Genomic DNA, 12,279 nt, shown 5'->3' on the forward strand with positions numbered 1-12,279 from the left:
GGACACCCCGAGGTCCCCCTGGATGGGCACTCTGGGAGCCCCTCAAGATTTCAGGATGCCCCTTCAGGACCCTCCCCAGGACCCCTTTAGGACCCCCGGACACCCCCTCTGGGATCCCCTCAGGATCTCCTGGGCACCCCCATCCAGGACACCCCTGGGGCTGCCCCAGGACCGCCCCCAGCTCCCCCTTTTTTTGTACCAAAGCTCCCAATAAAGGGTAAATCGGCCCCTGGCGTGCGATTGGCCAAACCCTGGGGCCCTGGGCAGCCCCCCTCCTTCCTGCTATGGGCGGGGGCTCAGCCCACGGGGGGATTGGGGGATTTAGTGCTGAGCTGGTGGCAGAGGGGGCCGGGAGCTCCCAGAGCTCCCCGGGAGGAGCGAGGGGCCCAGGAGCGGCCCGGACATCAGGGGGCCGTGGGGTTGGGGGACCCCAGGTGTCCCAGGGGTGGAGTGGGGGCACCCCGGGAGTGGGGGGCTGGGGTATCCATCGGGTCATGGTGCCCTGAGCTGCCATGCAGTTCAACAAGGAGAATTCCGGCGCCAGGTGGGCGCCGGGCTGGGCCGCCTGCACAGGTGAGTCCCCACCCAGGGCAGGGGGGCTTGGGGGGTGTCCTGAGGGGGCTGGGGGCAAGTTTGGGGGCACAAAGCACCTTGGAGGGGGTGGGGAGGGGATGGTTCTGCTCCTTGGCACTGCCCTGGGCTGGGAGGGCCAGAGGGTTTGCCCCCATTTCCCCCTATCTGGACCCCTGGCCGTGCCCCCTTCCCCAGTTATGTAAAGTGTGAACAGGACGGAGCCCAGGGGGGTTTGGGGAGTCTGAGAGGGACGTGGCTGGGAGGTCTCACACACGACCCCGCCGGCCCACGGCGTGTCCGCCACACGGCGTGTGCGTGTGCGTGTCCGCCACACGCGTGTGCGTGCTGCGTGTGCGTGTGCGCGTCGTCCACCCCCAGCGCCCCAGCACAGGATTTACAGCCCTTAATCTGCTGCTGCCACCGCGAGGGAGCTGGAGGGGACACGGGACATTGAGGGGGGTGGTGGGGAAGGACACGGGGACAGCTGGGGTGAGGGGGAGCCCTAGGGGCATGGGGAGGGGGCTGTGAGGCCTGGGGGGTGGCACAAGAGGGTCACTTGGGGGCACTCAGGCCCTTGCAGGTGACCCCACCCCACCCCGTGTCCCTCCTCGCAGGTTCCTGGAGCGGCGTCAGGATGGCGCTGAGGACCTGGAGCTGAGCTCGGGGGTCGGGGTGGGCACCCAGAGCCCCCCGAGGCCCCCCGTGGTGGACTGCACGTTCTGCGGGCTGCCCCGGCGCTACGGCATCGCCGTCCTCTGCGGCATCGGCTTCTGCATCAGCTTCGGCATCCGCTGCAACCTGGGCGTGGCCGTGGTCAGCATGGTCAACGGGGCACCCGGGCAGGTACGGGGTCAATGGGGTAGGTATGGGGTCAATGGGGTAGGTATGGGGTCAGGGGCAGGTATGGGGTCAATGGGGTTGTGGTCAGCATGGTCAACGGGGCCCCCGGCCAGGTACGGGGTCAAGGGGGTCATGGGCAGGGAGGGGGTCAATGGGGCCGTGGTCAGCATGGTCAACGGGGCCCCAGGACAGGTAATGAGGGTCAATGGGGTCATGGGCAGGTGTGGGGTCAATGGGGCCGTGGTCAGCATGGTCAACGGGGCCCCCGGCCAGGTACGGGGTCAGGGGCAGGTGTGGGGTCAATGGGGCCGTGGTCAGCATGGTCAACGGGGCCCCAGGACAGGTATGGGGTCAATGGGGTCATGGGCAGGTGTGGGGTCAATGGGGCCGTGGTCAGCATGGTCAACGGGGCCCCCGGCCAGGTACGGGGTCAGCAGGGTCATGGGCAGGTATGGGGTCAATGGGGCTGTGGTCAGCATGGTCAACGGGGCCCCCGGCCAGGTATGGGGTCAGGGGCAGGTATGGGGTCATGGGGCAGGTATGGGGTCATGGGCAGGGAGGGGGTCATGGGCAGGGGGGGGGTCAACGGGGTCGTGGGCAGGTACGGGGTCAGGGGCAGGTATGGGGTCAACGGGGCCCCTGGGCAGGTATGGGGTCAGGGGCAGGGAGGGGGTCAGGGGCAGGGAGGGGGTCAATGGGGTCGTGGGCAGGGAGGGGTCAATGGGGTCATGGGCAGGTATGGGGTCCAGCAGGGTCGGGGGCAGGGAGGGGTCCAGTGGGGTCGTGGGCAGGGAGGGGGTCAGTGGGGTCGTGGGCAGGGATGGGGTCATGGGCAGGTATGGGGTCAATGGGGCCCCCGGGCAGGTATGGGGTCAATGGGGTCGTGGGCAGGGAGGGGGGCAATGGGGTCGTGGTCAGGTATGGGGTCATGGGCAGGTATGGGGTCAATGAGGTCCCCAGGCAGGGATGGAGTCAATGAGGTCCCCAGGCAGGGATGGGGTCAATGAAGCCCCCAGGCAGGTATGAGGTCAGCAGGGTCGTGGACAGGTGTGGGGTCAATGAGATCAGCAGGGCCCCCAGGCAGGGATGGGGTCAATGAGGACCCCAGGCAGGGATGAGGTCAGTGAAGCCCCCAGGCAGGGATGGGGTCAGTGAAGCCCCCAGACAGGGATGGGGTCAGCAGGGTCGGGGACAGGTATGGGGTCAATGGGCCCCTGGGCAGGTATGGGGTCAATAAGATCAGCAGAGCCCCCAGGCAGGGATGGGGTCAACGGGGTCGTGGGCAGGGAGGGAGTCAATGGGGTCGTGGGCAGGTGTGGGGTCAGTGGGGTGCCCAGGCAGGTATGGGGTCAACGGGGTCAACAGGGCCCCCAGGCAGGGATGGGGTCAGTGAAGCCCCCAGGCAGGGATGAGGTCAGCAGGGTCATGGACAGGTGTGGGGTCAGGGGGCCCACAGACAGGGATGGGGTCAATGAAGCCCCCAGGCAGGGATGGGGTCAGTGAAGCCCCCAGGCAGGTATGAGGTCAGCAGGGTCACGGACAGGTGTGGGGTCAGGGGTCCCACAGACAGCTCTGAGCAGGCACAGGGACCCAGGAGGGGCAGGAGGGCTGGGGGTTTAACAGGGAGGGGGCGATGCCTGAAGGACTCGGGGGTCCCCTGGGCACAGGGGCAGGTCCAAGGCCCTCTCCAAGTGCTCCTGACCCCCCCCTCCTCCCCTCCACCAGCGCGCCCAGTTCAACTGGGACCCCGAGACGGTGGGGATGATCCACGGCTCCTTCTTCTGGGGCTACATCGTCACCCAGATCCCGGGGGCTTCATCGCCCAGAAATTCGCCGCCAACAGGTCCGGGGGATGGGGCCAGCAGGGGGGTGGTGGGGAGGGGGTGTCAGGGGGTCCCCCTCACCCCCCCCTACCCCAGGGTGTTCGGCCTGGCCATCGTGTCCACGTCGGTGCTGAACATGCTGATCCCCTCGGCCGCCCGCACGCACGTCGGCTGCGTCATCGCCGTCAGGGTCATGCAGGGGCTCGTGGAGGTAACGAGGGGGCGTGGCTGGAGGTGGGTAATGAATTCGGGGGTGGGGCCAATGCTGATTGGCTGGTGGGGGTGGGTGGGGCTGATTCTGGTTGGTTGGTTAATTACGCGGGTGGGGGACAGCGCTGATTGGTTGAGGGGGTGGAACCGGTGTTGATTGGCTAGTGGAGCGGGGTTGGGGGCACTGCTGCACTGCCATTGGCTGATAGGGCAGGGTGTGGCACTACTGTGCTCCCATTGGGTGACAGGGCAGGGCGTGGCCACTGCTGTGCTTTCATTGGCTGAAAGAGCAAGGTGGTGCCATTACTGTTCTCTCATTGGCTGATTGGGCAGGGCGTGGGCACTGCTGTGTTCCCATTGGCTGATAGACCAGGGCGTGGCACTACTATGCTCCCATTGGCTGATTGGACAGGGCGTGGCCACTGCTGTGCTCCCATTGGCTGACAGGGCAGGGCGTGGCCACTGCTGTGCTTTCATTGGCTGAAAGAGCAAGGTGGTGCCAGTACTATGCTCTTATTGGCTGATAGGGCAGGGCGTGGCCACTGCTGTGCTCTCATTGGCTGATAGAGCAAAGTGGTGCCACTACTGTGCTCCCATTGGCTAATTGGGCAGGGTGTGGCCACTGCTGTGCTCCCATTGGCTGACTGGGCAGGGCGTGGCCACTGCTGTGCTCCCATTGGCTGATGTTGCTGGGGGGGCTGAGGGTGGTGCTGAGCTCCCATTGGTGGTCCTGTCTAGGGCGGGGCAGGGCGTGGCAGGGCGTGGCAGGTTCCCCGAGGTGGGCGTGGCCCTCCCTGACCCCCTCCCCACGCCCTCCCCCTCCCAGGGCGTGGCGTACCCGGCCTGCCACGGCATCTGGAGCAAATGGGCCCCTCCCCTGGAGCGGAGCCGCCTGGCGACCACGGCCTTCTGCGGTATGGGGGGAGGAAATTTGGGGAGGGGGAGGCACAGGGACCCCCCCAAAGCCGGGACAGGACGCTGCAGGGCGGGGGAGGATCACCCTGGGCTGGGGAGGGGGATGGAGGGGCTGCAGGGAGGGACCACCCCCCCTCCACACACCCCCACCCCAGGGGTCTCACAGGATTGGGGTTCCCTGGGGGGCTCGGGTGTGGTTTGAGGGGGTCTCTGGGGGGGCTGCCAGCCCTGATGACCCCCCCCTGGCGCAGGGTCCTACGCAGGGGCAGTGGTGGCCATGCCCCTGGCCGGGGTGCTGGTGCAGTACACGGGCTGGAGCTCCGTCTTCTACGTCTATGGTGAGACCCCGACCTCCGGGACCCCCTCCCCAAACCCCCATCCCCACCCCATGCCCTCCTTCCCCCAGGGTGATTTTGGGGTGTGCTGGTGCCCTGTGAGCACCCCACCCCAGCACCCCTGACCTGACCCCTCCCCACCCTCCCCCAGGCAGTTTTGGGGTGTGCTGGTCCATGTTTTGGGTGCTGGTGTCCTACCCTGGGAGCACCCCAACCCCAGCACCCCCTCCCCACCCTCCCCCAGGCAGCTTTGGGGTGTGCTGGTCCATGTTTTGGGTGCTGGTGTCCTACCCTGTGAGCACCCCAACCCCAGCACCCCCTCCCCACCCTCCCCTGCTCCCCAGGCAGTTTTGGGGTGTGCTGGTACATGTTTTGGGTGCTGCTGTCCTACCCTGGGAGCACCCCCAGCCCCAGCACCCCTGCCCTGACCCCCTGACCCCCTGTGCTCCCCAGGCAGCTTTGGGGTGTGCTGGTCCATGTTTTGGGTGCTGGTGTCCTACCCTGTGAGGCACCCCCAGCCCCAGCACCCCCTCCCTGACCCCCTGTGCTCCCCCAGGCAGTTTTGGGGTGTGCTGGTCCATGTTTTGGGTGCTGGTGTCCTACCCTGTGAGCACCCCCAGCCCCAGCACCCCTCCCAGCCCACCCTGTGCTCCCCAGGGTAATTTTGGGGTGTGCTGGTCCATGTTTTGGGTGCTGGTGTCCTACCCTGTGAGCACCCCCAACCCTAGCACCCCTGACCCCTTCCCCAACCCCCTGTGCTCCCCAGGCAGTTTTGGGGTGTGCTGGTCCATGTTTTGGGTGCTGGTGTCCTACCCTGTGAGCACCCCCAACCCCAGCACCCTTCCCCAACCCCCTGTGCTCCCCAGGCAGTTTTGGGGTGTGCTGGTTCATGTTTTGGGTGCTGGTGTCCTACCCTGTGAGCACCCCCAACCCCAGCACCCCTGACCCCCTCTGTGCTCCCCCAGGCAGCTTTGGGGTGTGCTGGTCCATGTTTTGGGTGCTGGTGTCCTACCCTGTGAGCACCCCCACCCCAGCACCCCTGCCCTGACCCCCTGACCCCCCTGTGCTCCCCAGGCAGCTTTGGGGTGTGCTGGTTCATGTTTTGGGTACTGATGTCCTACCCTGTGAGCACCCCAGCCCAGCACCCCTCCCCACCCTCCCCCAGGCAGTTTTGGGGTGTGCTGGTCCATGTTTTGGGTGCTGGTGTCCTACACTGTGAGCACCCCTGCCCTGACCCCCACCCCCTGCTCCCCAGGCAGCTTTGGGGTGTGCTGGTCCATGTTTTGGGTGCTGGTGTCCTACCCTGTGAGCACCCCAGCCCCAGCACCCCTGCCCTGACCCCCTGTGCTCCCCCAGGCAGTTTTGGGGTGTGCTGGTTCATGTTTTGGGTGCTGGTGTCCTACCCTGTGAGCACCCCCAACCCCAGCACCCCTGCCCTGAGCCCCCTGTGCTCCCCCAGGCAGTTTTGGGGTGTGCTGGTCCATGTTTTGGGTGCTGGTGTCCTGCCTGTGAGCACCCCCAACCCCAGCACCCCCTCCCCTGCTCCCCCAGGCAGTTTTGGGGTGTGCTGGTACATGTTTTGGGTGCTGGTGTCCTACGAGAGCCCGCCCAGCACCCCACCATCACCCCCGAGGAGCGCAAGTACATCGAGGAGAGCATCGGGGAGAGCGTGGGCACCAACCCGCTGCTGGTGGGCACTGGGGGGCACTGGGGGCACTGGGGGCACTGGGGGGGTCAGGGGCACCAACCCGCTGCTGGTGGGCACTGGGGGGGCACTGGGGGGGCACTGGGGGCACCAATCCCTGCTGGTAGGGCACTGGGGGCACTGGGGGAGTCAGGGGCACCAACCCGCTGCTGGTGGGCACTGTGGGGGCACTGGGAGGGCACTGGGGGCACCAACCCGCTGCTGGTGGGCACTGGGGGCACTGGGGGGGCACTGGGGGTCAGGGGGCACCAACCCGCTGCTGGTGGGCGTGTTGGGGTAATTGTGGGGGCAGGAGGTCACGGTGGGGGGGATGGTCCCGTTTGGGGTCTTGTTGGGGTCTTTTTGGGCTCAGGAGGCCCCTTTGGGATCCTGTTGTGGGGTCAGGAGGTTGGGGGGGGCTCTGGGGCCTGTTGGGGTCAGGAGGTTGGGGGGGTCCGGGGCCTGTTGGGGTCAGGAGGTTGGGGGGATCTGGGGTTGTTGTGGGGTCAGGACGTTTTGGGGTCCAGGGCCTGTGGGGTCAGGAGGTTGGGGGGTTCTGGGTCCTGTTGGGGTCAGGAGGTTTTGGGGTCCAGGGCCTGTTGGGGTCAGGAGGTTGGGGGGGTCTGGGTCGTTGTTGGGTCAGGAGGTTGGGGGGGTCCAGGGTTGTTGTGGGGTCAGGAGGTTTGGGGTCCAGGGTCCTGTTGGGGTCAGGAGGTTTTGGGGTCCAGGGTTGTTGTGGGGTCAGAAGGCTGGGGGGGTTGGGAGATTGTTGGGGTCAGGAGGTTGGGAGTGTCCGGGGTCCTGTTGGGGTCTTTTGGGGCTCAGGAGGTTTTGGGGTCCGGGGTCCTGTTGGGGTCAGGAGGTTGTGGGGGTCTGGGGCCTGTTGGGGTCATTGTGGGGTCAGGAGGTTGGGGGGATTCGGGGTCCTGTTTGGGTCAGGAGGTTTTGGGGTCCGGGTCCTGTTGGGGTCAGGAGTTTTGGGGGTTCCTGTCGGGGCAGCTCTGGGGTCAGGAGGTCACAGTCCTGTCCCCCACCCCTTTGCCCAGATGGCCACCCCTGGCGCCAGTTCTTCACCTCCATGCCCGTCTACGCCATCATCGTGGCCAACTTCTGCCGCAGCTGGACCTTCTACCTGCTGCTCATCAGCCAGCCCGCCTACTTCGAGGAGGTCTTTGGCTTCGAGATCAGCAAGGTTGGACCCCAAAACCCCAAAACCTCCCAAAACCCTTCCCCGGGGCAGGACCCCCACTGACGGCCCCCGGGGCAGGTGGGGCTGCTGTCAGCTGCCCCACCTGGTGATGACGATCGTGGTGCCCATCGGCGGCCAAATCGCCGACTTCCTGCGCCCCGGGGCTCATGTCGACCACCAACGTCAGGAAGATGATGAACTGCGGCGGTGAGGGGGTGGGACAGAACTGGGGGTTTGGGAGGTGAGGAAGGGGGACAGGTGAGGTGGGGGGTCAGGGAGAGGGATATGGGGGCAGGGAGGGCGACCTGGGGGACAGGGAGGGGGATATGGGGGCAGGGAGGGCGACCTGGGGGGACAGGGAGGGGGATGCAGGGAGGGGGATACCAGGAGGGGGACAGGGAGGGGGTGATGGGGGGACAGGAGGGGGTGATGGGGGGCACACAAGAAGGACCCAAAGGGGACGGGGGAGAGCGATTTGAGGGGACAAAAAGGGGGACAGTGAGTGGGGGGGAAGGCCCCGGGTTTGGGGTGGGAAGAGGGGACACCCCAGGAGCTCTCGGGGGTCCCAGGGGCCGAGGGGGTGTCTGGGGCGACCCCTCCCCGCCCTCCCCCAGGGTTTGGCATGGAGGCCACGCTGCTGCTGGTGGTCGGCTACTCGCACTCCCGCGCCGTCGCCATCTCCTTCCTGGTGCTCGCCGTGGGCTTCAGCGGCTTCGCCATCTCCGGTGGGCGCCGTGGGAGGGGCACACGGGGGCGAGGGGAGGGGGCCACACACGTGGGGGTGAGTCCTGACCCCCCTCAACCCCAACCCCGGACCCCTCAGGGTTCAACGTGAACCACCTGGACATCGCCCCCCGCTACGCCAGCGTCCTCATGGGGCTCTCCAACGGCGTGGGGACCCTGTCGGGATGGTGTGCCCCTCATCGTGGGGGCCCTCACCCGCCACAAGGTCAGGGGGGCACCAAGAACCTGGGGGGGTCTGAGGGGGATGGTGTGCCCCCTCATCGTGGGGGCCCTCACCCGCCACAAGGTCAGGGGCACCAAGAACCTGGGGGTCTGAGGGGATGGTGTGCCCTCATCGTGGGGGCCCTCACCGCCACAAGGTCAGGGGGCACCAAGAACCTGGGAGGTCTGAGGGGATGGTGTGCCCTCATCGTGGGGGCCCTCACCCGCCACAAGGTCTGGGGGTCAGCAAGGGGGGATCTGGGGGTCAGGGGGCACCAAGAACCTGGGGGTCTGAGGGGGATGGTGTGCCCCTCATCGTGGGGCCCTCACCCGCCACAAGGTCTGGGGGGTCAGCAAGGGGGATCAGGGGGTACCAAGAACCTGGGGGTCTGAGGGGATGGTGTGCCCCCTCATCGTGGGGGCCCTCACCCGCCACAAGGTCAGGGGCACCAAGAACCTGGGGGGTCTGAGGGGATGGTGTGCCCCCTCATCGTGGGAGCCCTCACCCGCCACAAGGTCAGGGGGCACCAAGAACCTGGGGGTCTGAGGGGATGGTGTGCCCCCTCATCGTGGGGCCCTCACCCGCCACAAGGTCTGGGGGGTCAGCAAGGGGGATCAGGGGGTACCAAGAACCTGGGGGTCTGAGGGGGATGGTGTGCCCCCTCATCGTGGGGGCCCTCACCCGCCACAAGGTCTGGGGGCTTCAGCAAGGAGGACCCAGGGGTCAGGAGGGCACCAAGAACCTGGGGGCAGCAATGGGAGCTGGAGGGGTTTGAGGGGGATGGTGTGGGGTGTGATGGGCACTGGGACCCACTGGGACCTGGGTTTGGGGGATACTGGGACCCAGGAGGGAGTCAGTGGGGCCAGGGTGGGGGGACAGTGTGGGGTGTGATGGGCACTGGGATCCAGGTTTGGGGGATACTGGGACCCAGGAGGGAGTCAGTGGGGCCGGGGGGGGACATTGTGGGGTTTGATGGGCACTGGGACCCAGGAGGGAGTCAGTGGGGCCTGGGGACGGTGTGGGGTGTGATGGGTACTGGGATCTGGGTTTTGGGGCATGCAGGGACCCAGGAGGGAGTCAGTGGGGCCAGGGGATGGTGTGGGGTATGATGGGCACTGGGATCCGGGTTTTGGGGGGATACTGGGACCCAGGAGGGAGTCAGTGGGGCTGGGAGGGGGACATTGTGGGGTTTGATGGGCACTGGGACCCATTGGGACCCATTGGGACCTGGGTTTGGGGGATACTGGGACCCAGGAGGGAGTCAGTGGGGCTGGGGTGGGGTGGACATTGTGGGGTGTGATGGGCACTGGGACCCGGGTTTGGGGCATGCAGGGACCCAGGAGGGAGTCAGTGGGGCCAGGGGATGGTGTGGGGTGTGATGGGCACTGGGATCCGGGTTTGGGGGGGATACTGGGACCCAGGAGGGAGTCAGTGGGGCCAGGGGATGGTGTGGGGTTTGATGGGCACTGGGACCCACTGGGACCTGGGAGTGGGGGCACTGGGATCCAGGAGGGAGTCAGTGGGGCAGGGGCCAGGGGGACACAGTGTGGGGTGTGATGGGCACTGGGATCCGGGGTTGGGGCATGCAGGGACCCAGGAGGGAGTCAGTGGGGCCAGGGGGGACAGTGTGGGGTGTGAAGGGCACTGAGACCCGGGGGTGGGGGGCACTGGGACCCCAATTTGAGGCGAGGGGAACACGGGGTGGGGTGGGGGTTTGGGGGCTCGCACTAGGACCCTGTAACTCACCGCCACCCCTGGCCCCGCCCCCTTGCTCCCTTAACCCGCCCCTCACTCCCTTAACCCCGCCCCTTCCTTAACCCCGCCCATCTCCCCCTTAACCCCGCCCCTCAAATCTTTAACCCCACCCCTCTCCCCTTAACCCCGCCCCCGGGCGTTGTCCCGCCCCCGGCGCGCCGCGATTGGCCGCGGTCGGCGCGCGGCGGGCGCTGATTGGCCCGCAGACGCGGGAGGAGTGGCAGTGGGTGTTCCTGATCGCCGCCCTCGTGCACTACGCGGGGGTCGCGTTCTACGGGGTCTTCGCGTCGGGGGAGCCGCAGCCCTGGGCGGAGCCCCGGGAGGAGGCCGAGCCCCTCGCACCGGGCGATGAGGAGGATGATGAGGAGGGGGAGTACGAGGAAGGCGGAGCGGGGATGGGACCGCCCGGGGGGCCCCCGTCCGGCTACGGGGCCACCGGCACCACCCCGGCCCCCGGGGGCTCCTGGGGGATGCGGAGGAGTGAGGCGGACCACCCCCCTGCTGACCCACCCCCCAAACACACACCTCAAACCACCACTCCCCACCGGGGATCCTCTCGGGACCACCGGGATCACCAGGAACCACCCCCCAACCCCCTCCGAACTCCCCTCCCCGGGAATCCCACCGGGAATCCCCTCGGGACCACCGGGATCACCAGGAACCGCTCCTACCCACCCCCCGAACTCCCCTCCCGGGATTCCCACCTCGGGACCACCGGGATCACCAGGAACCGCCCCCCCACCTCAAACCACCACTCCCCACCGGGGATCCCCTCAGGACCACCGGGATCACCAGGATCACCAGGAACCGCCCCTACCCACCCCCAGAACTCCCCCTCCCGGGATTCCCACCGGGATCCCCTCGGACCACCAGGATCACCAGGAACCGCCCCCCCACCCCCCGAACTCCCCTCCCGGGACTCCCACCGGGATCTATCAGGACCACCGGGATCATCGGGAACCGCCCCTACCCCTCGAACTCCCCTCCCCGGGATTCCACAGGGGATCCCCTCAGGACCACCGGGATCACCAGGAACCGCCCCTACCCCCCCGAGCTCCACTCCCCGGGAATCCACCGAGGATCCCCTCAGGACCACCGGGACCACCAGGAACCGCCCACCCCCACCCCCGAACTCCCCTCCCGGGACTCCACCGGGATCATCAGGACCACCAGGATCACCAGGAACCACCCCCACCCCCCCGAACTCCCCTCCCGGGAATCCCACCGGGACCACCAGGACCACCAGGATCACCAGGAACCACCCCGCCCCCACCTCAAGCCACCACTCCCACCGGGGATCCCCTCGGGACCACCGGGATCACCAGGACCCCCCGCCCCCGAACTCCCCTCCCGGGATTCCCACCGGGATCATCAGGACCACCAGGATCACCAGGAACCGCCCACCCCGAACTCCCCGGGACTCCCACCGGGATCATCAGGACCACCGGGACCACCAGGAACCGCCCACCCCTACCCCATCCCCCGAACTCCCCTCTCCCGGGACTCCCACCCGGGATCATCAGGACCACCAGGATCACCAAGAACTACCCCCCTCCGAACTCCCCTCCCGGGAATCCCACCGGGGATCCCTCAGGACCACCAGGACCACCGGGATCACCAGGAACCGCCCCCACCTCAAACCACCACTCCCCACCGGGGATCCCCTCAGGACCACCGGGACCACCGGGATCACCAGGAACCGCCCCCACCTCAAACCACCACTCCCCACCGGGGATCCTCAGGACCACCCGGATCATCAGGACCACCGGGATCACAAGGAACCACCCCCACCCCGAACTCCCCTCCCCAGGATTCCCACCGGGATCATCAGGACCACCAGGATCACCAGGAACCGCCCCCTACCCACCCTCCCGAACTCCCTCCCGGGACCCCACCGGGGATCCCTCAGGACCACCCAGCCCCCAGACTCCCCTCCCGGGACTCCCACCGGGGATCCCCTCAGGACCACCGGGATCCCTCAGGAACCACCGGGATCCCCCTCCAGGACT

At 67.5% G+C, this 12,279-nt stretch overlaps 1 protein-coding gene across 1 annotated transcript; it reads left to right on the top strand.

Moving 5' to 3' along the window:
* Positions 1-518: 518 nt before the first annotated feature.
* Positions 519-12,124, top strand: LOC126635199 (vesicular glutamate transporter 1-like; the record flags this gene model as incomplete). The annotated part of the gene is given in 17 exon segments (XM_050306189.1): positions 519-573; positions 1,188-1,416; positions 3,139-3,214; positions 3,217-3,256; positions 3,333-3,447; positions 4,273-4,360; positions 4,613-4,699; positions 6,248-6,295; positions 6,298-6,394; positions 7,434-7,572; positions 7,648-7,661; positions 7,663-7,728; positions 7,730-7,776; positions 8,184-8,294; positions 8,393-8,474; positions 8,554-8,599; positions 10,477-12,124. Coding segments are annotated over 17 exon segments (2,988 nt in total), but the record flags the coding sequence as incomplete, so codon positions are not given.
* Between the last annotated feature and the right edge of the window lie 155 nt (positions 12,125-12,279).

This window comes from Myiozetetes cayanensis, unplaced genomic scaffold, assembly GCF_022539395.1.
Source record: "Myiozetetes cayanensis isolate MyiCay16 unplaced genomic scaffold, myiCay2020 scf1141, whole genome shotgun sequence".
Lineage (NCBI taxonomy): Eukaryota > Metazoa > Chordata > Aves > Passeriformes > Tyrannidae > Myiozetetes > Myiozetetes cayanensis.